This window comes from Balaenoptera borealis (genome assembly GCF_965194805.1).
Source record: "Balaenoptera borealis genome assembly, chromosome: 3".
In the NCBI taxonomy this organism is placed as follows: domain Eukaryota; kingdom Metazoa; phylum Chordata; class Mammalia; order Artiodactyla; family Balaenopteridae; genus Balaenoptera; species Balaenoptera borealis.
In genome coordinates, this window is record NC_138866.1 from 73,619,317 (window position 1) to 73,644,490 (window position 25,174).

Below are 25,174 nucleotides of genomic sequence, written 5' to 3' on the forward strand. Positions count from 1 at the left end.
CCCAGGCCCAAAGCTCTAGGAACTAAGCCATGCTTCTGGGCTCTCAATAATAATCACTGGAGAACTCATAAGAACCCTTCTCATTTAATCTTCACAGCCCCCCGTAATAGGTATTAGTAGTTTAATCCTATCTAACTACTGAGGAAATGGAAATGAGAGAAATGGAAGGAACTGCCATGAAGAGGCAGAGCGAGGACTTAAACCCAGGCCTCCTGGCTGCTCTTTTTACTCCACCATAGTTCCCTCACAGTTAGACATTCTGCATCACACATTCTGTAGAACAGTGTCTGTGTGGTCCAAACTGACTCCAGTGTTGACTTTTTAGCTTTGGGTTGCCAATGATAACACTCATTGAGAGATCATACTCATTGCTGTCTCCAGAGTTTCTGTAAGAACCAACAGGATGGTAGATAAGTACTTTTTGGAAGAGCCCAGGTAAAGCCAAGGAGTTACTTATATGCTAATAACACTGTCCAAAGCACACTGTGAGGAATGGTGTCAAAGAGGCATTTCAAAGAACCCATTCTCTGCATACTGCTGGAAAAACGTCCAGGGCAAGAAAATAAAAACACTCAGGAAGCTAGAGCAACTCCTGTAGGAGGGTAGGTGAAAGACAGCAAGTCTCTCTGACTTCAACCAAAGAGGTAAAGGGCAAAGAGAATGATAGCATACAAGAAGCATCAAGGAAGCACAAAGATACAGTCCCTCATCCCCAAGCAATTCCTGGTCTAGGTGGACAGGACCAATGTGTGTAGCTACAACTGGCATCTTGTCAGTTGCTCTAAAATTCACCAACCACATGATCTCACTGGATCGTCATCAATAACCCCATGAAAAATGGTTATTATTTTTTAGGCTTTTACAGATGGGGAGACTGAGGTTTGGCGAGGTAACTTTTGAGGTGACTGGTAATTAGAGTAGCCAGATCTTGAGAACTGAGAGCCTGCAATCTTCTTACTGCATACCAGATAGAAAATAATTCTAAACACCATGAAAGAAAGTATTACTTATCCTGAAATATTAAGTTTAGAAGGTACCCCAGGAACTTGGAGATCATTTACGGGCAAACAAGGAAATGACTACTTTCCTTGGAGAGGTTGTACTGACGAAGCATGACCAGTTCTTAGAAATGTTTTAGTTGGATTCACAACTAAAAGCCATAATTGATTATTGAGGAGAAAATTAAAAGGATATACGGGGTACATTTCTAACCTAAAAAAGTTACATGAAGTGATACTCATTCAGTCAACCTAGCCTGGCTACTGTGCAACCGATTTTTACTGATTATCCACTACTGTCTTGTGCTGCCTCAGGTCTGGGGGGGCATGGTCCTTGCCTGCAAGAGCTCAGAACACTGGGAGATAAATAATTACAATCCTATATAGAAAATGCAGAAAAATATAAAAAGTGCTGTAGCAGCTCTAAGGAGGACAGAATATACTCTACTGGAGGCAGTCAAGGAAAGATTCTCAGATATCGGGATTGGACCTTACAGGGTAAGTCTTGAGTTTGCCAGGGACAGAAAGGAAGAAGAAACAGTGCAAAGCCTAGAGACACGACAGAACATGGTATATATGGAGAAGAGCAGTGTTTACCTTAAGCATCCATGGAATAAAAGGCAGCTATGAAAACCCACAGCTAACATCATATTTATCAGTGAAAGTCTGAAAACTTTTCCCCCAAGATCAGGAACAAGACAAAGATGTCTGCACTCATCACTTCTATTCTACATTGTACTGGAGGTTCTAGCCAGGGAAATGAGGCAAGAAAATGAAATACAGGCATACCTCAGAGATACTGCAGGCTCAGTTCCAGACCACTGCAACAAAGCAAGTTACACAAATTTTTTGGTTTCCCAGTGCATATAAAAGTTATGTTTACACCGTACTGTAGTCTATTAAGTGTGCAATAGCATTATATCTATAAAAGACAATGTACATACTTTAATTTAAAAATACTTTATTGCTACAAAATGCTAACCATCATCTTAGCCTTCAGTGAGTCATAATCTTTTTGTTGGTTTAGGGTTTGAAATATTGTGAGAATTACCGCAATGTGACACAGAGACATGAAGTGAGCAAATGCTGTTGGAAACTGGCACCAACAGTCTTATTCAATGCAGGGTTGCCACCAACCTTCAATTTGTAAAAATGTTATCTCTACCAAGTGCAATAAAGCAAAACCCAATACAATGAGATATGCCTGTAAAAAGCACCAAGAATGGAAAAGACAATGTAAAACTATATTTGCAGGTGACATGACCTTGTATACAGAGAATCCTAAAGAATCCACCAAAAAGCTATAAGAACTAAATAAACAAGTTCAGCAAGGTTACTTAACTTGTGATTGAATGTGGAGGATACAAGATCAATATACAAAATCAATTGTTTTTTTGTTTTTTGGCTGCACCACGCAGCTTGCGGGATCTTCGTTCCCTGAGCAGGGATTGAACCGAGGCCCCCGGCAGTGAAACACCAAATCCTAACCACTGGACCACCAGGGAATTCCCAAAATCAGCTGTATTTTTATACAACTGCAATGAACAATCTGAAAATGAAATTAAGAATTCCATTTAAAATAGCAAAACCTCAAATACTTAGGAATAAATTTTAAAAAAGAAGTGCAAGACCTGTACACTGAAATCTACAAAACATTGTTTAAAGAAATTAAAGACCTAAATAAGTGGAAAGACATACTGCGTTCATAGATTGGAAGATTTAATATTGTTAAGATGCAATCTTCTATAAACTGATCTACAGAATCAGTGTAATCCCTGTTAAAATCTTTGCCATCTTTTTTGCAGAAATTGACAAGCTGATTCTAAAATTCATATGGAAATGTCAAAGACCCAGAATAGCTAAGCAATCTTGGGAAAAAAGCAAAATTGGAAGACTCACACTTTCCACTTTCAAAACTTATTACAAAACTACAGTAATGAAAACTGTGCTACTGGCATAAGGATGGACACATAGATCGATGGAACAGAATTGAGAGTCCAGAAATAAACCTGTGGACTTAGAGTCAATTGATTTTCAACAAGGGTGTTAAGACCATTTGATAGGGAAAGAATAGGCTTTTTAACAAATGGGGTTGGGACAAATGCATTATTTGCATGCAAAAGAATGAAGTTGGACCTCTACCTCATACCATACACAAAATTAATTCAAAATGGACCAAAGACTTAAATATAAGAGCTAAAACTATAAAACTCTTAGGAAAAAACATAGGCATAAACCTTCGTGACTTTTGTGCTTCAAAGGACACTATCAAGAAAGTGAAAACCGGGACTTCCCTGGTGGTGCAGTGGTTAAGAATCCTCCTGCCAATACAGGGGACACGGGTTCGAGCCCTGGTCTGGGAAGATCCCACAGGCCACAGAGCAACTAAGCCTGTGCACCACAACTACTGAGCCTGCGCTCTAGAGCCCGCATGCCACAACTACTGAAGTCTGTGTGCCTAGAGCCCATGCTCCGCGACAAGACAAGAGAAGCCACCGCAATGAGAAGCCCGCTCGCTGCAACTAGAGAAAGCCTGCGTGCAGCAACGAAGACCCAACTCAGCCAAAAATAAATAAAGTGAAAACCCACAAAATGGGAGAAAATATATTTGTAAATCATATATATCTGATAATCAGCCAAAAATAAAGTGAAAACCCACAAAATGGGAGAAAATATATTTGTAAATCATATATATCTGATAAAGGTCTAGTATTCAGAATGTATCAAGGACTCTTGCAACTCAACAATAAAGACAAATAACCCGGGCTTCCCTGGTGGCGCAGTGGTTGAGAATCTGCCTGCTAATGCAGGGGACACGGGTTCGAGCCCTGGTCTGGGAAGATCCCACATGCCGCAGAGCAACTAGGCCCGTGAGCCACAACTACTGAGTCTGCGTGTCTGGAGCCTGTGCTCCACAACAAGAGAGGCCACGATAGTGAGAGGCCCGCGCACCGCGATGAAGAGTGGTCCCCACTTGCCACAACTAGAGAAAGCCCTCGCACAGAAACGAAGACCCAACACAGCCATAAATAAATTAATTAATTAATTTAAAAAAAAAAGACAAATAACCCAGTTAAAAAGTGGGCAAAGGATCTGCTAGACATTTCTTCAGAGAAGATATACAAAGGGCCAGTAAGCACATGAAAAGATATACCCAAGAGAAATGAAAAGGTATGGTCACACAGAAACTTGTACACAGATGTTTGTAGCACACTATTCCTAATAGTCAAAAAATGGGAATATCCCAAATATCCACCAACTGATGAATGGATAAGCAAAACGTGGTATATCTATACAGTTGATCCTTGAACTTGGGGGTTAGGAGTGTCGACCCTCTAGGCAGTTCAAAATCCTCAAACACTTTACAGTCTACCCTCCATCATAGTTCTGCCTCCATGGGTTCAACCAACCATGGACCATGTAGCACTATAGTACGTATTTACTGAAAAAAACCCACGTTTAAGTGGACCCATGCAGTTCAAACCCATGTTGTTCAAGGGTCAACTGTACAATGAAATATTATTCAGCCATAAAAAGGAATGAAGTATTGATAAATGCTACAACGTGGATGAATCTTGAAAACATGCTAAATGAAAGAAGCCAGACAGAAAAGGCCACATATTGTACGATCCCATTTATATGAAATATCCAGAAAAGGCATACCCATAGATATAGAAAGTATAATTAGTAGTTGCTAGGGACTGGGAGGGGGGGGAAATTGGGAATGCTTGTTAATGGGTACAGGGTTTCTGTTTGCCATGATGAAAATGCTCTAAAATTAGGTAGTGGTGATGGTTACTATATACTTATGTACATATATATGTATAAATAATATGGTTACTATAAATACATCTACTAAATATCACTGAATTTTAAGTACACTTAAAAGGCAAATTTATGGTATGTGAATTGTATCTAAAAAAAGAAAAAAAATCCATAGAGCTTTTTGGTGGGATGCAAGTCAGAAATATTGCAAGCTGACTTTCTTCAGCAAATAAAATTAAAGTTCCTTTACTTAGTGACCCCTTTTTCTGTAACAAATTCTAGCACTTAGAACAGCGCCCAGCACTTGGTAAGGACTCAGTAAATGTCTGTTTGTTGAATGAATGATTACCATAGGCATAAAGGAGAAAGAGGCATTAGCAGAGTTGACATTTTAAAATTAGATGATTTGAGAAATCAAATCTACTCATCTAACCATATAAAAGTGAGGAAAGCTATTACATTATTGAAAAAACCCAGCCACTGCTTTTTTCTGTCGCTGGTATCAGGTTGGGCAAATTCTGAGAAAGCACTGGGCGGTCCTCATTCATTTTGTACCACCCACAGTCCCTCAAAGGATCTCTGACTCAGACTCACTCCAGAGAAATCTTATAGACAGGCTTCCCCAATCTCTCCTCCTCAAGGACACTTCCTTCCCACAGAATCCGAATGAGACCGGACTCATTGCTGTCCCTTGATTAAGAGAGAGCTAATTAGGAATGACTGACAGAAAAGTAACCAATCTTTCTCAAAGAAAGCAACTTGCTTTCCAGGCTACTTCCTCTAAAATCACTGAGGATGATACAGGAAAAATGAAGAGACCAGGTAAAGCAGGAAATCTAATTCCTGTTAAGAACAGGAATAAGCAGGGACTTCCCTGGTGGCGCAGTGGTTAAGAATCTGCCTGCCAATGCAGGGGTCACGGGTTTGAGCCCTGGTCTGGAATTCCCTGGGAATCCCACATGCCGCAGAGCAACTAAGCCTGTGCACCACAACTACTGAGCCTGCGTGCCACAACTACTGAAGCCCACGTGCCCTAGAGCCCACATGCTGCAACTACTGAAGCCCATACGCCTAGAGCCCGTGCTCTGCAACAAGAGAAGCCACCGCAATGAGAAGCCCGCGCACCACAACAAAGAGTAGCCCATGCTCGCCACAACTAGAGAAAGCCCGCGCACAGCAACAAAGACCCAATGCAGCCAAAAATAAATAAATAAATAAATAAAATAAATTTATTTACTTAAAAAAAGAATAGGAATCAGCAGGCCTGGGATAAAGGGACCCTCCAAGGTGAATTAACACCTCTGAACACCTAAGTGGCAGGTGCTGTGAGCCATACAAAGGCATAATCCATGCCCTCAAGGGAAAACCCGGATGTAATTATTTTAATTATGAAACCATGAAGTGCCAAATAGAGATAGGAGCAATTTGCCCTGAGTGCAGGAGTGATTCATCCTGACTAGGAAATCAAAATAAATTTCCTGGCTGCGGTACTTGGCTTCTACACCTTGGCTTCTATCTTATGATTCTGACAGAGTAGATGTGATGAGCATAGCAGGCTGGAGGAACAGCATGAGCAATACACGAAAATAATGTAAAACTCAACTGGAATGCACAGTACATCAGATGTAGGGAAGAATGCGGCAGGAAAAATCAATCTGGATCAAATTGGGAAAAACCTCAGTTCCACACTTGGCAGCATAGGGGCCTTTTTGGAAATACAAAGAGTTTGGAGCCAGATTATTGCCAGGAGTCCACTACAATCAAGGTGGGGAGTTGCTCAAGCAGTTAAAGTAGGATAGAGGACAGACAGGATATTGAGAACTGACTGAACACAGAAAATTAAAAACAAAGAAGAGTCAAAAAAGCAATTCATCCTCCAAGATCCAACAGGCTACAGGGATTTTTTTAGGTAGCCACTTACTGCCACCTGGCGGACAGACAAGACTTTCCCAGCATTAGCAGCATCAAGCCACTTAAGATGTTGCACATTTTTCTAATAAAAATAGTTAATACTGAACACTTTATCCAGCCTCTTGCTAATCAGCCTCTAAAAAAGTTTCCGTACTCAGCTTACAAGACACTGTTCTAGTTGAATCTAGTTAGAGAAGACTCCCAAATGCCTAACAAATGACACAATAGGAGGTAAATGATCAAATATTAAATTATGGGATGGTCGATACTGACCTGAAATTTCAGAATACAAAACCATTTGGGAGGTTGGCTGAGGCTCCATGGATATGGAGAGCCATTTCTTTAACCTAAGATTATCGAAGAGAGCATCTCGGTCAGAGGCAATCACGAACAAAACATCCTAGGAACAGAAGTGAACGGCGCAATAGAACATACAGAGGTTTAAATATTTACCAACGCTGTAAGTAATGGAGGGTCTACAAAAGGGGGTGTGTGTGTGATATAGTACCAAAGGCTTTTAAGACCAATCTAACATTAGAATATAAAATGGAAAAATTAGGTTATTAACATGACCAAGTAACTCAACTACTAAACTTAAGGATACTCAAACAACGAAAGCCACTTGTCCTAATTAACGGAACAATCGCAAATAAGTTAGCTAGGACTTCCCTGCCGCAGTGGTTAAGAATCTGCCTGCCGGGCTCCCCTGGTGGCGCAGTAGTTGAGAATCTGCCTGCCAATGCAGGGGACACGGGTTCGAGCCCTGGTCTGGGAGGATCCCACATGCCGCGGAGCAACTAGGCCCGTGAGCCACAACTACTGAGCCTGCGCGTCTGGAGCCTGTGCTCCGCAACAAGAGAGGCTGAGATAGTGAGAGGCCCGTGCACCGCGATGAAGAGTGGCCCCCCACTTGCCACAACTAGAGAAAGCCCTCACGCAGAAACGAAGACCCGACACAGCCAAAAATAAAAATAAATTATTTAAATGCAACTGCGAAAAGTACATATATATAAAAAAAAAGAATCTGCCTGCCAACGCAGGGGACACGGGTTCGAGCCCTGGTCCAGGAATCCCACATGCTGTGGAGCAGCTAAGCCCATGCGCCACAACTACTGAGCCTGCGTGCCATGACTACTGAAGCCTGCATGCCCAGAGCCCGTGCTCTGAAATGAAGAGTAGGCCCCGCTCACTGCAACGAAAGCCCGCATGCAGCAACGAAGACCCAACGCAGCCATAAATGAATAAAAATAAATTTATAGAAAAACAAAAACAAGTGAGCTGAACATATTAAGTGGCCACTGAACTGCTAGAGAAGAGAACATAAGCTCTGCAATTATCTTTAACTAAATGTTAACTTTTTTTAATAAATAAATTTTTTTACTTATTTATTTTTGGCTGCGTTGGGTCTTCGTTGCTGCACACAGGCTTTCTCTAGTTGCGGCGAGTGGGGGCTACTCTTTGTTGCGATGCACAGGCTTCACTGCAGTGGCTTCTCTTGTTGCAAAGCACGGGCTCTAGGCAGGCGGGCTTCAGTAGTTGTGGCACATGGGCTCAGTAGTTGTAGCTCGCGGGTTCTAGAGTGCAGGCTCAGTAGTTGTGGCGTATGGGCTTAGTTGCTCTGGGGCACGTGGGATGTTCCTGGACCAGGGCTTGAAACTGTGTCCACTGCATTGGCAGGCGGATTCTTAACCAGAGTCACCACGGAAGCCTTAATTTTTTTTTTTCCTCATTTTCTGAGCCTACCTTGGGATAGAGAAGACAAAAAAGGCTACCCAAATCCCAACATAAGAATCTAGTGCTGTTGGTGTGGATAATTCATTTGCACATAAATTTTATCAAGAGGACACACTAAAGTGCTATTAGAGAGCACTCTAATCTGGCCATTCCTTTATATTCCCAGGCTCATTTAATGTACCTCTCAAATGCCAATCAGGGCTACATGCTTTCCAGAAAACCCCATCAAGCTCAGCTAAACACACAATGTTCCTGCTAGTTGTACTTCTGACTCCTACTCCTTAGGTGGGAACTTCCCCTCCACAACACCAGCACTTCCAGAAAGGAGAATTAACAGCCATCTGGGATTTAAGAGACAACAGGAAGATAAATAATCCATACACCCAAAAGGCCAAACATTTTTTATTTTCAAAAACAACTTTATTCATGACACATATTAAAAAAAAAACTCCCACCCCCTGGAAATGAGCTAAAAAAATAAACAAAATCCACCTCCCACCTCCCTGTCCCCACTTCCTCCCATTCCCTCCAAACAAAAGGGAAAAAAAGGCAAAGGAAAACAAAACAAAACAAAAAACTGAAAAACAAAAAACACCCCAAAACCCCCCAAAACAAGGTAGTGCATTTCCCCAGGGGAAAGGGGAATTTACACTGGAGCCGCTGGGAGCGGATCGGAGATCTTCCGGCTACAGAAACCTGCAAAGAAAGACACTCAAAACAGAAAAAGAAACACAAAAGGAAACAAAACAGATCACCAGGCAATCTGGAGGGGCAGGGAGCCAGAAAAGAGGGGTGGGGTGGGTGGTAGACCTGGCAGGACAGGAACAGGCAGGAGGGGACTGTGAAAGCTAGGGAGAAGATGGAGGGAAGGTAACAAGCAGAACAGTTTGGTGTCCTTCCAGAGCCCTGGGTAAAAAAAACCCCTCCTACCACCCATACCCACCTACCCTTGAGCAGCCCGCAAGGGGGCAAAGGGGGACAGGGAAACAGGGGGAGCAGCTTGCGCGGTTGAGACGTGTCCATGGCGAATCCCCAGAGTGAATGAGCAGCCCCCTGCCCCACTCCCTGGGCCTTCCCTTACTCCCCAAAGCAGGTCCCTCCTCAGCAGTTAGTTATGGGATTCTCCCCCCTTCCACAGTATATCTTTTTTTTTTTTAAAAATATTTTTTTCCATCAAGGTCATCTTCTGTTTTTCTTTTTTTTTTTTTTTTAATTCTTTTTTTTTTTCCTTCTTTCCTCTTTTTTTCCTCTCTCTCCTCCTAATACACACTTTTTTTAGTAAGGGGAATACCATGATGTCGCTCTAGCCCGGCCCCTGGAAGAAAGAAGGAGAGTTAGGTGTTAACATGATCACTAAATAGTTCAGTACAAGCCCCTCCCCGTGGGCCCTCGCCCCAGTTATTGAGAAGGGAAGAGGGGAAAGAAGTTTCCCAAGTCCTAAAACTGACCCCCACAATCCCAGAAATAGTGACACACCTGGCAAATGGGAGTGGGGAATTAACTGTTATTACCTCGCCAAACAGTGGCAATAAAGAAATGCATCTGAGACATAGGGGCAAGAAAAAGGACTCATTGTTTATCCAGATTTCAGTTCTCCACAGCTCTTAAAAGCGAGGCTCTCACCAACAGATCCTCCCTAACTCCTGGGAGCAGACAGGTAAATCTTACGAAAAGCCAAGGTCTGTATGCCTAAACTGTCTATTTAAATGTAAAGAAATGGAAGTAAAGTGAAACAACAACATGGGTGCCACACTAGGCCCAGCGAGAAAGTTGCAAAAGACTGGCTAAAGCGTAAATATCTCGATATCCTCCCACATGGCTGTTGAGGAGGATCAACTAGCCTCTGGTTTTCTTCCAAGGGAGGTTCAAACTTCAGCCCCTCCCTAACTCTGGGAAAAGCAGCAAATGTCCAAGCAGCGCTTTCACTGCTCTGAGGCCCTGTTCTTCCCGGGCGTTCTGTGTAAACACCTTCACTGCCATCAACTCTCAAGGAAAAAAAGGCTGGGTGGAGAAGCATCTCTCAGAACAGGGTGGAGAGATCCAGCCCTTATCACCAATTCCTGCTCCAGAAAAAGATGAGACTGGCCTCCTGGCCTGCAACTACCTTCCTCACCCTGCACAGGCAGGAGACCAAGTCCCCGGAACCAAGGGGAGGGTAAAGGAGGGAGGTTCCTCAGATGAGGAGAGAAGGAAGCATACAGGGCTCATGGGAGGCGGGGGAGAGGAGCAGCCCATCTATCCTGACCTGTAGACACGACCCCGGGGCCTGCTGTTAAAACCACTGTAGAATCGAGAGCGGGAACTGTTGTAGTTGGTGGTCCGGGCACGGTATCGGGCTCGCGGGAAACCCCGGTCTGTTGTGCTGATGCCTGGTCTGTTGGTTCGTTTTGGGATCACCTGAGAGTGACACGTACAACACAATGCCTTAGAGCCAACCTGGAGAGATTACAGAGAACCACAACAGCAAAGGGCACAGGGCTTACCTTGATTTGTCTTCCTCTAAATAGGGACTCATCTAGGGCCAAGGAAGTCCTCACTGACTCTTTATCTGAGAACTCTATATATGCAAACCTGAAAAGGGTAATTGCCACTTTATCTGAGGATACAAATAGCAGCTCACAGGTCAAATCCAACTTGCAGACATGCTTTGTTTGAGTACAGTGTGTTCATGTTTTTGACTATTTGTCAAAAAAATTCTTAATGGAAGATTTTAATCAAAATTTGCAGCTACTCTTGGAAAATTATAAGATAGGATAGGATACAGAGGGCCTGGATTTCCGCAAGGCAGAAAAAGGTGGGGGCCAAGCAGAAGGCGCTCCCCCCTTATAGTTCATGATCCCTCCACACCCAGCCCCAATCTCTGTTATCTGTTGGGCCCCTGAAGGCAATTTTATGTGCAATCCTTGATATGTATCAACATTAACACCTATCTTAAAAGATGAAGACTACTTACTTTAACATCTAGGTAACTTACTGCTCAATATAAAACATAATTTATCTATTTTTTAACTGTGACTAAAACGACCTCAACTTCCCCACTTACCCTTTGGGATGGCCACTAAATTTGTCACATAGTATAGTAACACGGTTGACTGAACCACAGCCATGAAAGTGTGCTTCCAGCTCTTCTGCTGTTGCACCATAGTCCACCTGTGGGGGGTACATTTCACAGGTAACAGGGCAAACTCCCATCTCCACAGGTACCCTGCCTAGCCTTTGCACTGGGCCATCCATACACACCAAAGCACATCAATATCTAGTTCTCTAAGGAACTAACCTCTTTTCCTTCCAACCCCAGAGCCTCTGCTAATCACCATTACCTTTCACCTCATTCCAACCCTCCCTCCACCCCTTAAATTCACCACCTACCCTGGAAATGGTTCCTTTCAAGACTCCTAATAAATAATCCCCCAAACTAAGAGCTTTCCCCAACCCCAGTCAAGGCTCTGGTACATACATTGCCAACATAGATGGAACGGGCATCAGCCTCCATCTTCTCCTCAATAGACATGATCACTGGGCCAGCTTTCAAGAAAAAAAGGATCAGGAAAAAAACGCTTGTTTTCTACTTGGCCAATCTATGCACCACTACCACCACCACAAGCAGCAGCAAAGGTAAAGATCTTGGTCTGTTCTGTTCCCTGCTGTACCCATTACCTAGAAAAGTCTAGCATGCAGTAGGTGCTCACTAAATACTTGAAAAATTAAGGAATAGATTAATACAGTCTTAAAAATCAAAGAAAACAATACAGGAATTCCCTCCTGCCCCCAAATCAAGTCCCTATTGAGTAGCTTTGGTTAAAATGATTTGAAAAGTGAACAAAATTAAGTCGGCTGAGACTGGACATTTCTAGATTAGAGGAGAAGCCCCCTGCAGCTGAGCAGTTTCTCTTAGGACTCCTAACTAAAGGTCTCCAACTGAAAGAAGAACTATTGGACTTGAAGGTCAAATACCAGCTGGCAACCTCCGAAAAGGGTAGTGGAAGACTAAGAACAAAGAGCAACACATTTGTAACAGGGACAAAGGGAGGCACAAGACTACCATCACCAAAACACAGGCCTCGTCTCACAAAGGTCAGAAAAACACACAATGGACTATGACTAAAGCAACTGCCCAATAATTGCTCAGACAAGCAGCTCCAAGGTTCCGAGCATCTAATTCCATATAAACCATGCTCCGATAACCCTTCCAATCTCAGGACCCGGGTTCCGCGTGCAACCGCCAGTTACTCACCATTGCCTGGAGGTGGACTCATATTCATCTGCTTCTCTACCTCGTTCTGTAGCTCCTTTAGCTTCTCAGCTTCTTCCTCCATCTCCCTGACTCGAGCTTTGATCGCTTCCAGCTCCTACAATGAGTGGGGAGAGTATGGAGAACAGCTTAAGAGGAACCAACGCAGGGGCTCTACCCTGCTCTCCTTCGGCGCGCGGCCCCAGCCATGCTCGGCCATTTCTCTCGCCGCACACGAGGGTCATAATGAAAAGAAAAGCAAGCTACCTTCTCTAGAACAACACTAGGCACCCATGACGCCCAAATCAACCCGGCTGGGCCCCTTCTGGCGGTCGAGGCTGCGTCCCCAGCCCGGCCCCAGCCACGTTATTCCCCGCCCACCCCCATCCCCCGCCCGCCTCCCGCTCGCCTGAGCTCTGGGCCTCCCGTGACACGGCCGGCCGGTCGCCGGCCTGCTCGCTCGCCCTCCTTCCCTCACCGGGTCCTCAATGGCGCCGTCCCCCGGGTCACCCTCGACCAGTCCCGGCTCCTCCTCCTCCTCCTGGCTGCCGGGAGCTCCCGAGCCAGGCCCAGGGCCCGGAGCTCCCGGGGGGGCACGGGGCCGGGGCGGCTCCTCTTCGGGCTCGGGCTCCGGCTCGGGCTCCAGCAGCAGCTCCTCAGGCTCCAGCTCCTCAGACTCCAAGCCGTTCCCGTAGTCCCCTGCGCCCCCCGGGGCCCCCTCCCCGGCCTCCCCACCGGCCCCGGGCACAAGATGGCGCCGCCGCCCCGGCCCGGAGCCCCGACCGCCCGCAGCCCCCGCTGCTGCTGCCGCCGCCGCCGCCGCCGCCATCGCCGCTCAGACTGGGGCCAGCCGCCCAGCGATTGGAGAGCTGCGCCGGCCACGCCGAGGATTCATTAGTCAAGCAGCCTGCCCGTCACCACGAGCTAGGACTCCATTGGGGAATATTACTTGGCAATCAAATAAGACCCCACCCCTAAGGCGGGGGATTGCGCCAAATTCTCAAATCCCGGTAGGAGAAATCGGTCTGTCAATCAACACACATCCCACCTCTTCTCAAGTCCTTAGGTAACAATACCGCCTAACAGTGACGACATTCCTGCTTCTCCCCCGCCTGAGGGCGGGTCCGCGAAGTATGACGCTCGGTGATTGGCCGCTGGCAAGGCTAGTGGAAAGGACCAATCTTCCGATCGCCTCGCCGAAGTGGCCCAGCCTCAGATGCCGATTGGCTCGCGAGATTCGAAGGGCTGACACCCATTTCGTGACAGGTGAACCTTGCCCCCGAACGGACTGCCGGGCTCCCAGTGAGGGAAACCCGAGGTCACATGACTGGTCTTTAGGAGGCCGCCATCTTGATGCTGCTGGTTGCCAGCTAGTGACCTCTTGGAAGGCAGAAGCCGGAAACACTGCGGCGGTTTTTGGAAACTGGTCTTCTACCAGGAATGCACCAGTCGGTGGGATGTTGCTGAAAATGGAGGGTTCTGAATGGCGCTCTCCAGGAAGGAGCTTTTTTTTCCCACCCAGGTTATTGGCACCACCATCCACCAGGTCTCCCCAAACCAGAAAGCAGGGAGGAATCCTCACTCCAGTACTAGTCATGAGCCTTGTATGTGCTGTCTTCCTGTACAGGCATACTTTCCAAGCATTCTGCTCATGCCCCAGTTTCATTCTTCTCTTGCTTGGACTGTTTGCTGCAGCCGCTTAATGGGTCAGCTTCCAATGGGTCACCACTCCAATCCACACTGGCCAGGTTAACTCTCAAAACTCCTTACCGAGGCCTTGGAGACCTCCAGACCAGGCTACTTCGTGAATGTTGTTTCCACACTCTTCATTCCATTGGGTGTATCTGCACCCAGGTCTGTGCTTCTGTACACGCAGTGCCTCTTCAGCCAGACTACTGCAAACCCTGTCATCACCTCCCCTGTGAAGCCTTCCACTAACTGGCCTCCCCTCCTCTCCCATGACAAGCGGGCCTACCTCCACTGTGCACTTAATCATTTTGTGCTTCCTTTCCTAACTAGAGCTTGTGAGAGTTTGGAGGTGAGAGGCTGGATTCTATCTACATTTGCGTCTCCACCGTGGGGCAATATGCCTAGCACATAGTAAGTATCCAAATAAATGTTTGTTGACCAAAGGATACACTGACTGGGGATCTGGGTGCCAGCTTTCATCTACAATGCTTTCCCAGACCCTCCTTCAAACCCCAGAGGAATTCCACCTCGCCGTTGCACTCTGAGATACCAATGAGACCTAGCCCTGGAAAGCAGGGTTGCCATAGCTTAGTGGTGATCCTACACATTTATTAAAAAGGAAGGAACGGCAGTGCTAAGTTTGCAAGAGGGATAGTTGCAGCCAGACCAAGCTATGGTTTGAGAGCCAGATTCACATGAGCCCAAACAAATAGTTATTCAAACAACCTGGAGAGGATGTGCATGACTTGGGTAGAGGGATTTGAACAAGAGGAGATCCCTACTAGCAAACCAAAAGTCAAAAGCTTCACAGTATACCCCACTCTTCCCCTCACCCTCATTTTTTCACACAAATCCTTACCTCACGAACAGGAGAACTTGGAGCAGAGTCACAGTTGCTTAAAATTTCACTGAAAATTACTTCATCAGCCATCTCAGCTTCAGTGGTCTGGGAGAACTCAGTTGAGCACCGCAGACAAGCTCTAAAAGATTGTGAGTTTGCTGGAAGAAAAATCTTTTCTACTGATTTTAACCAAATCAAGACTTGGATGTTTATTGATACCTAATTTAAACTAAGAAAGCCAATTAAGGGAAATGTGATTTTTAAAATAATGCCTTTGAACCCCAGTTTTGTTGAGCACTTGATTTTGTAACAGGTACCATCCTAGACTCCTTGTTATGTTATCTCATTGAACTCTCATAACAACATTATGAAGCAAATAGTCCCAAAAACCATAACCTTTTTTAGGGATGAGGAAAGAATGAAGTAACTCCCCCAAGTCATAACTAATTAGAAGTGAGCAGGGAATCCAAAACCAGATTTCAAAGCTCAGATCAAAATTACTATAAGGTCTGTTTTAATACACAAAGATAACATTACGTACAATGCTGAAGCTGGAAAAAGACTGAATTCCAATAATAGATAAATGTTTAGGCAAACTATAATTACATCACAAGATTATTATGCAGCTATTTTTATTTTTTTATGCACCTATTTTTTTTTACAAAAAGGTTTACACGTAGTGTGTGATAACTTATAAAAATAATTTTTGTTAGGCCAAAGAAGTAGGATGTAAAATTGTATATAAAGTATGATTAAAATTATGTATATCTGATTTTTTAAAAAAACAACTTGGGCATTGGAGAAAAAAAGGAATAAGAACCAGTACAATCTGTTCTTTGGCAATATGCAACAAAAGTTTTTAAAATGTTGAGATTCTTAACACAGTAATTGTATTTCTTATAATCTGTTCTAAAGAAATAATCTAAAACCTAGATAAACATTTGAGAATAAAGATGTTCATCAAAGTGAAAAAAAATGTAAACAACTTGATTGTCCAAGTGGGCACTTTTCAGGAAAATTGTTATACACACATATATGTAATTTTAAGAGTCATTATGTCTTCAAAACATTTTTAATGACAAGGACAATGCTTGCAATATAATGGTAAGCAGAATTGCAGTGTACAAAATTGTATATACAGTATGATCATAAAATATAAGCACAGACAACTGATGGAAAAGAAATATACCAAAATGTTAATTGTGATTCTCTCTGGGTAGTAGGCTTATTATGATTGATCTTCTTTATAATTTTCTATGTTCTATGATTTTTTCCACAATATCATATGTTATTTTTATTTAAAATTTAAAAAAACACTCCAGCTTCCAAAGTTACTCTAATAAGCATGATTACTTTTACAAACACATTTTAAAAAGATATTTGAATGGTGATCTGTAATATACTTCCCTATTAGACTGGAAGTGTAAAAGGCAGGGACACCTTCTTAATTATATTTGTATTGCCATTGGCTATCACTGTGTGCTCAATAAATGTTAACTGAATGGATGATCTTCTGTAATAATTTTTTATCCTGCCTGTTGTTGATGCATAGAGAACATCAAAGAGATAAGTTTTCCTCTGAGAATGAAATTTTTTTTTAATTGGTATGTAATGATGTAAGATTCACCCATTATAAGTATACTTTTGCATCAGTAATAACCTATCAATAGAGGGCCATGGAGTTTTGGAAAAACTGAAACTCAGTGATGTTTTGCCCTAGAAGAAGAAAAAGTATGTTAACAAAAGTGAATGATCTGTCGAGTTGAGAAAAGGAGAATTAAATCAGTAAAAATGGATGAGGGCATGTCCAGTTCTGTCCAGAAGGGAAAACTTTTCTCACTAAACATATAAATACTTCGCTTCCTAATAGTTTCATCCCCATTTTTAACTCCTGCTTTGAAAATTTTACCTTTACTGGCTGCAATAATTCCCTCTAATATAGAAGTACATTGTTTAACATGGTAGCCACTCGTCACACGTGGCTACTGAGCACTTGAAATGTGAATGGTGCTCTGAATTGAGATGTGCTGGAAGTGTCAGATATACACTGAATTTCAGAGACTCAGGATGAAAAAGATACTTATGTAAAATAACTTAATAATTGTTCAGTATTAATTACAGATTGAAATTATAGTAGTCTTTATATACTGGGTTTAAAAAAATACTATTAAAATTAGTTTTACCTGTTTCTTTTTGGTTTTTTTAATGAGGCTACTAAAAAACGTAAAACTACATATGTGGCTTGCATTATATTTCTTTTTTTTTTTTGACTTTTTAAAAATTTTGATTGGAGTATAGTTGCTTTACATGGCTTGCATTATATTTTTATTGGACAATGTTGACAAAGAACCTTGGAGCCTTGATCATTTACTTACCTCTGTTTTGGAGCCAACTCCAATTACTTTCTAATGCAAAGTCTGGCCCGACCTACCTTAACTCCCTAGGTCCAACCTTGCATGGAAGTGGGGTGGCCATTTAAGTGAGAAGGAGCCTCTGTTGGGCTGCTTAATTTCCATTCTGCTTGGTTAACTTTTAGAAAACTTTGTACTTGAAAAACTTCTTTTTTATATGTTCCTTATCAAAAAATCCTGAAATACTGATAGCAAAAAGAAAAAATAAAATCACCCATAAAATCTACCACCCAGAGATAATCACTAATGATATTTTGGCATATACCCTTCCTGAAACTTTCAATACACAAATACATATAGAGGTATATATATGTGTGTGTATATACATATTTTTTTTAGCAAAGTGGGATCATACCATATATTCTGTTTTCTAATCTATTTTCTTTTTTACCTAATAAGATAACAGAAATATTTTTCCATGTCAATAAAAATATTTTTCCAATTTCCTTTTTCATGACTTAACTCAGAAGTTACCTTAGAAATGAGGCCTGCCCCGCTCACTCTACTTAACATTGAAACCTATACATACACCTTCCCAATCCTGCCCTAATGAATTATTTTTCTCCATAGCATTTGGCACCTAACATGAAATGTTATGTTAATGAATGTTGTGAAATTTATTTATGTAGGTAGGTATTTAGCTTTTGTTTGTTTCCATTACTAGAATGAAAGTAACATGAAGGCAGAAATTTGTGCCTATTTGTTCACTTCTCTACCTCAATGCCTAGAATTGTCCTCAGCACACCTAAGATGCTTGAATATTTGCTGAATGAATGAATGACTGAATGAATAAAAAACTAGACAGCATTCCATTATATTATGTTTTCTGTTGATTTTTAAAATATTGTTAATTTATTTGTATCTCACCTGTATCCACATTTAAGGCAGCTTTTAAAGTTTTCAAAGCATCTGCTCTCAACTAAAGACACAGAATATTTATAATCCATCCATTTGCTAGAAAGTGTAACTAAATGTTGCCCAATTTTTATCAAAAGTATCATTTGGAGAAATAACATTCACAGAGAACTGTCTGAAGAATAAACAATCCATCTGTCCATTTAGATAGTCTGAAATTTAGCCCTATTTTAAACTATGGCATCATAGAGCATATTTGAGCTAAACTGTGACAATCCTGATAGAACAAGCTTAGGACCTGCTGAATCCCCATTTGGTGTTTCTGAAAGAAACGGTAGTGTAAAACTCAACATCATATTTGCTGTCAGGTGTTATAGAGGGTGGTGTCCACTATGTCACTCAGTGTCTTCTCAGAAGAGCCACAAAACTTTTTGCCTACCTTGAGGAACTGAAAGGTTTTATAAATCTTAAGAGGGATGTGAATCTCATTGTGTATTCCAATTTTCTTTAGCTGCCAAGAAGCTCAGAGTTGAATTCATAGCCTACCTTTAGTATTTGGGAATACTGCTTATAGAATGCTTTTCCGTGTTAGTTTTCCTTTTGCTGTCATTTTATTATAATATTTCAATTTTCCCTTTACCCTTACTTTAAAAATCTATATTTTCCTATTGTTTTGTCTTTTGTGTATTATAGTAAGATGCTGCAAATGCTTTTTGGAATTAGGCAAACTATAAACCAGTCAAACTGCAGTAGGGATAAATACACTAGCTATCATAGCCTGACGATATTAACTATTAAGAGCATCTAATTCCCTTTTCCCTAGAGCCATGTTCACCAAGCCACTCTGATTTTAACGTGGCTTGTCCCATAGATTTTTCTGTATAGAGAGAATAGAAATACAACACTGGATTCCTCTAAACAGTGTATTTCTCACTACAATTTAACACATAAGCCCAAATACCATTATACTGCATTGGATTATAGAAAGACTAGAAACTCCCATTTGTAATTTAAAATTAAGATCACTACTCCTGTCAGACATGATTTTGATGTGGTCCTAGACTAGAAGTACAGAGGGATGGGCTGAACAATTCCTGTAGATCCCATCCAGTTTAGCAGTTTGCATTACAATGGCTGAAACCAAATGTCTCAGGGGAGCAAGAAAGTAAGCAAGGGCTCCATTTTTGCCAGACTTATTTTAAGTCTGAAGTAGGCAGCAGGATATTGAGGAAAAATGCTCATTATCACATACTTCAGATTTAGCGGCTGAACCACAACAGGGGACTTGATTACATCATAAAGATTTTTGGTAGGTTTTCTTTGTTTTGTTTTGGGTTTTGTTGTGGCCGTCCCAAAGTACCATATACACACACCCTCTCAATGCTTGGGTTGGCACAGATGGAGTTCTTGGCTTTGGGCATTTGGCTAGGATGGGGGGATGGGAGAACAACTCTGATTTTCTTTTTTCTTTTTTTTTTTTTTTTGGCTGCATGGCTTAGCTTGTGGGATCTTAGTTCCCTGACCAGGGATTGAACCCGGGCCCTCGCCAGTGAAAGTGCAGAGTCCTAACCACTAGACCGCTGGGGAATTCCCTTTTTTTTTTTTTTTTTTTTAATCTTTTTACCTCAATACTTTCCCAAATCCCTATTAATCTAATTCTTGGCCTTAACAAGGTCATGATGAGATGATCAGATCAAGAAATGTCCTGACCCCAGGCTATACAGTATAGAAGTCACAAACCCTGCTCAGTCCTTCTCATTAAACTTCTGGGCTTTATTTATTTATTTTTTTAATACGACCATTACATATTACACAAAAATAAAAGTCAAATGAACTTGGTATTTATAAATTATTAAATAAAAATACAGGAATATATATTTATATTTATAGAGCTTTTTCTTTTCTTCTAAACTAACCAAATCTGTTCTCCCGCCGCTTTATGATTTTAAAAAAGTAAAATAGTGTATGCCCTAGAATAAGTGGGGAGTGGGATTAATAAGTGCAGGACCTAGTTGCCCTACCTCTGCTCCTTCCTTGGCCTAAGCAAAGTCCCTATTTGTCCCTTTGGGCTCTGGAGAGCAAGAAACACCCTCTCCACCTATTTAATCTCTGAAAAATGGCAATAAGATTTATTTCCCTTATTTTTTAAAAAATGAAATGGATTTAAAAATTGGGAGCCATACTCAGCCTTCTTGGCCAAGAGCTAATCCCAAGGAACTATATGGCTCTAGAAGAGAGTCGCTAGTTTTCCCTGACAGAAGAGTCTCTGGGGTTTCCATTCCCCCTCAAGCTCAGAAGGGCAGGACAGGTCAAAACTGCCCTCTGTGGTCCCATCCAAGCTATGCTTCCGGGAATCCAGACCAAGCCCTTTTACCCTTTCAGAAAACAGCCTCTCCTTCCACCCAGGTGTGAAGGCCTCAGAGCCGGGCTTTTTGGTAACCTGACCACGGTCCCTGCTACCTCTGTTTGCTAAAGGTCCCCAGGAAAGCTACCAGGGCTAGGCGTCCTATGGTAGAGGGTAGGGGGAAGAATCTGACCCAAACCTGGGGGAGCACAGGCTCCAATTTGGAGCTGACGGTCTAGTCAGTGGTTTTCCAACTTTGTTTTTCAGCAGCAAACCCCTTAATGCAAATAAAATCTTACCCTGAACCCCGATATGTAAGACAGCTACAGGGGAGCTGTTCTGTTTGAGGGCAAGTCGCCTGGCCTGCTCAGTGCCCCCGCTTCATCTCCCCCAAGGACTCCTGAGGCAACCCCTAGGAAACTTCGGGGCTCTGCCAAGCAGTTGGAAAACCACTGGCCTAGTTTGTCCTGAGCAAGTCAGAGACACCCCCCCACCCCAAATGCCTGCCACGGACTGGCTCTGAGTGCCTGGTACCAGCATACTCACAACAGACCAAGTGGCCCATGCAGTCCACCGCCTCCCCTATAAATAACCGTTAAAAAGTGCAGCCCTCTCTCAAAAGCAAAAGTCTGAGCTAAACACCTGAGGCCAATTTTGGTCCCACATTCTAGTGAGTACAACTATGTTGCCACATTCTGGGACCAAGTGAAAATCTCCAAGAGTCAACCATGGTCTAGCTAAGCTGGTCAGTGCTCAGGATCAAGGGCAGGGTTCTAGAGCACTGTGTCAGAAGAAGTCAGCATTGGAGAGCAGCAATTTTAGCACCTAGGAAAGTGCAGCAGTGAGGTCTGGCTCAGGGCATACATCTGGAGTGAAATCATGTCTTTCTCAAAAGAAAAAGCTGTCATCTGAATCTGTTCTAGAGGACAGGGAGCTCTAAAGTTAACATCCTCAGACTCTGAGGTACAGACAAGTAAAACCCATGCAAACAGCGTGGCTTCCAAGAAAATACCAATGTTTCTAGGTCCTGGGAGGTACTGTGGAACCCAGACACCTGGCCCTTAATAAAGCAGCACCAAAGCCCACCACATGGAATAGGCTGGTCACGGAGTACACGTCACCCTCACATTCATGGGGTTCAGAGCTGGAATGTTCCTCTCAAGACGTCAACAGTCTCTCCGAGACACAGTGCAGGACCCAGACTGTATTCCAGATCTGCATTTACGTCCACACACTCAAAAGGAAAATTAGTAAGAGCCCCAATTTAGAGTTTAAGTTTGGGTACAAAAGGTCCCAGAGATAGGGAACACTTTAGGCACCAGTGTGCCCCAGTGGGAGAGGAGGGCAGCAGGCAGCTCCAGCTCCTGAAGCCTCCACCCCCCGCAGGCTCCGCAGCCCTGCCTTTCTGTCAGAGCCCAGGAGGCAGCAGCAAGTGCGTGATGCACAAGGAAGGGGGACAATGAAGGAACAAGGCCAGCTACAGAACTGCTCTTCTCTCCAAAGCCCTGCTGACGACTTTCTGCAGAAAAGTGGCCAGAGCCCTCAGTCTGGATACAGTGTTTCTCCCTCAGCCTTGAGGCAGCAGGACAAGGGGAGAGGGGAGGGGATGTTGGGAGGAGGGACAGAGAGCTGCCCCTTGTTCTCACCACTGCAAGAGGGAATGTTTTCTCCTCGAGGAATCCCACTGCCGCCAGATTAGACAAGCAGCCCAGCATGCACACGAGCACCCGTGCACATGCACACGCATGTCCCAGCAGCCCATGGTCACAGCCACCTCTCCCTATCCCCTGAGAACCCCAAGCTCCCATTCCAAAGGGATGTTCCTTCTGTGTTTGCCCCAAATCTCACTCATTCAAAGGAGACGCCAACCCCTTATGCAAGTTCACCTTCCTCGGGGCTGCAAATCAAGCTCTAGGTAGAGTTTCGTGTGCCTACACCTATAGGCATGATCCCTCCCACCTCCCCCCAACCCTGGAATGACTCCATCTCCTGACTTTCCCAACACATTCCGCAATATCTCCAGTTCACTCTTTCAACCGCCTGCCTGGCACACTCAGCTCTCTTGCACACTACCTTGCCCCTTCCCATCCCCGTTCCATGCCCATCCTTTCCCCCACTTCTTCCAAGGGCATTCCTCTGCTCTGTTCCTGCTCTCCTGTCCCCCAGCCACACCTGGCCCCACCTGGCCCTGGACTTTCTCACTTGCTAGCAAAAAAGGCCCCTACAGTTACCAGGGCCCCCAGTGCCACGGCCCCCGTCAGCACTGTCCTCACTGAGGCCCAGTTCCCCTCCCGCAGACGCCGCGCCTCCTCCAGGGCCCCGTCCCCGTATAGAGCTGTGAACTCCGCCTGTGGGAGAGAAGGGAAGTAGGAGAGAAAGAAGGAGAAAGGGATATCAGGAGAGGAAAGAGTGGAGAAAAGAGGAGAGGGAGAGTTCCAGTTCCATCCACTGCAAGCACTACCCCACCCCCAGCTCCTCTCTGGCCCAAGCTCCTGGCCGCCAGCCCCTCTGATCCCCCCCTGAGCGCCTGGCTCATTTGCCCTTCTCTACCTCAACTGAATCCCATCCTTTCCCTGGCCAAAAATTCTGCTCAGAACTGGCATCCTTTGCCGAGGCTTGCCTTGACCACCACCCATCCCTGATCCCTGACCCCCCCCATGCCATGTACTCAGGTGTAAAAAAGTTCTGATGGCTGGATGCCATTTCTCTGCAGGCACTACACTGTCTACTGTGTATTCTGTCCTCTGCTTTGGACCATGAGCCCACCCAGCGATGACTGCGTGGCAGCCCTGGAGCGCAGAGTCCAGTGATACCCAGAGTGAGGGCATCTGATTCCACCCAAACAGGGAGACTCCGCCCCCGCGCCTCATTCCCAGCACAGCCGCCCCCAGCTCCAGCCAGAGCCCCCGTCTTCCCCCCGGTGACCAACTTTTCAGAGGGATGTGCAGGGCAGCAATGGAGGAGTTTCTTACCCAGCCCCCGCTGCTGTGGATCCAGTCGGCCAGCCGCGTCTCCAGGTAGGCCACCATCCACTCCTGCACTTGTCCCACAAGTGGCTCCATCTCCTTGTTGACACTCTCAGCACACAGCGCGGCTCCAAAGACAAAGAAAGCCACAAGGCGGCCCCAGTTGGGGCCCCCTTGGAAGAGTTCATCAGAGACCTGGGTGAAGCGTTGCTGGGCCGAGCCCGGGGTCACATGCAGCTGAGCTGCCAGATCCGAGAAGGTGCGCCGGAAGCGGGTCTCGAACTCATCTCCAGCTGCCCGCATGGCTTGGTGCAGCGGGTCAGCTGCTGGGCCCTCCCCGGGGCCAGCTCCACAAACATAACCCTTCTGCCTTAGCTTATAGCCTACAAAGTCTGCCACTAGAGCCCGTGTGTCTGGGGCCGAGGCTGGGGTCGCCATCCGGGCAGCTGTAGGAGTCAAACACAAAAGACTGGCATGAATATATGGTCAGAGACCCAGAAGGAGGCATTTCAGGTTTGGCCAGCCCATGAGACAGGGAGGGAGGTGAGGGGAAATCTCAGAAACCACTGGGCCGGGACGGGTAAGAACAAGGAAATTAGGCCATGGTGCGGGGCCAGGGCATGAGGGGCTGGCCCTCAAATTCATAATATGCCAAATTAAATGTAAAACAAGTAAATTTCACCTAAAATACTTTAGATTCTTTTCATAACAAGACAACAACAGTTCTATGACACCTCTACACCTCCCCCACCAACCCCGCCACAGTACACACCTTTTTGGCTAGAGGAAGGGGCTTAGGACCTCCCCAGAGGCAAGATGTGAAGATGCTGGCAGAGGCACAAGATGGGCGAGGAGACAGGGGCTGAAGGGAAAGGGGGAGAAGCAAAGGGTTGCCCGGGACAGAGAAGGAAGGGGACACTCACCCAGCCTGGATGGCAGCTCTTAGGACCCAGCGCTGGTGGCAAGGAGCCCCCAGCTGGGGCCTTTCATCCTCCTGCCCAGCGTGGAGCCCTGGGAAGGGGAGGGGGAGATCAGAGCTAGGTGGGGAAGACCAGGGATCAGGGTCTGGGCTGAGAAGGGCTGGGGTTGCAGCTCCCGGGACCAGGCCCCTGCCCCCAACGCTCTACCAGCTGTGTGGCCGAATCCATGTTTAATGACTGTCCTCCCGGGAAACCCAGGGCCAAGGGCTTCCTGCCGACACCATCTCTACTCCCGCTCCCCCCAGTGCAGCCCAAAGGCCCAGCTCCTCCCTCACCCCCACCCTCAGCCAGTCTCCAACCCCGCCTGCCTGCCAGGTTAGGGATCTCACGGGTCAGGCCGCTGCCAGGATCCGGCTGTTTCCTGGTGCAGGAGCTGGGAGGGAGGGAGAGAGGGAGGAAGGGAGGGAAGGAAGGAGGGAGGAGAAAGGGGGGGCGGGAGGGAGGGCCCG

At 44.9% G+C, this 25,174-nt stretch overlaps 1 protein-coding gene and 2 long non-coding RNA genes across 9 annotated transcripts in view; 1 reads left to right on the forward strand and 2 right to left on the reverse strand.

Annotated features, from left to right (window-relative positions):
• The window catches only part of LOC309626028, a 33,738-nt gene extending 25,156 nt beyond the window's left edge, over positions 1-8,582 (reverse strand). Inside the window, exon 1 of the long non-coding RNA XR_014242890.1 lies at positions 8,056-8,582. This is a non-coding gene — a long non-coding RNA (uncharacterized lncRNA). The remainder of the gene's footprint in view (positions 1-8,055) is intronic.
• A 212-nt stretch (positions 8,583-8,794) lies between these two features.
• Positions 8,795-25,153, reverse strand: LOC309626013 (bcl-2-like protein 2). 7 transcript variants are annotated; one of them, XM_082386242.1, is made up of 7 exons: positions 13,118-13,483; positions 12,643-12,757; positions 11,866-11,933; positions 11,452-11,558; positions 10,892-10,979; positions 10,654-10,805; positions 8,795-9,723 (listed from the first exon to the last, which is right to left on the reverse strand). In XM_082386242.1, exons 1-7 carry the CDS (start codon positions 13,466-13,468, stop codon positions 9,684-9,686), a joined length of 921 nt encoding a protein of 306 aa, XP_082242368.1. In that variant the 5' UTR covers positions 13,469-13,483; the 3' UTR covers positions 8,795-9,683. The 7 variants fall into 7 exon arrangements, with proteins under 7 accessions (XP_082242368.1, XP_082242374.1, XP_082242369.1 ...); XM_082386248.1 differs by lacking the exon at positions 13,118-13,483 and adding an exon at positions 12,907-12,976; XM_082386243.1 differs by lacking the exons at positions 8,795-9,723; positions 10,654-10,805; positions 10,892-10,979; ... (2 more) ...; positions 12,643-12,757; positions 13,118-13,483 and adding exons at positions 20,188-23,127; positions 23,752-24,191; positions 24,669-24,756; positions 25,055-25,153.
• LOC309626029 lies at positions 13,504-20,058 on the forward strand. The gene is made up of 2 exons (XR_014242891.1): positions 13,504-14,739; positions 15,199-20,058. It is a non-coding gene; the product is annotated as an uncharacterized lncRNA (long non-coding RNA).
• Positions 25,154-25,174: the final 21 nt, after the last annotated feature.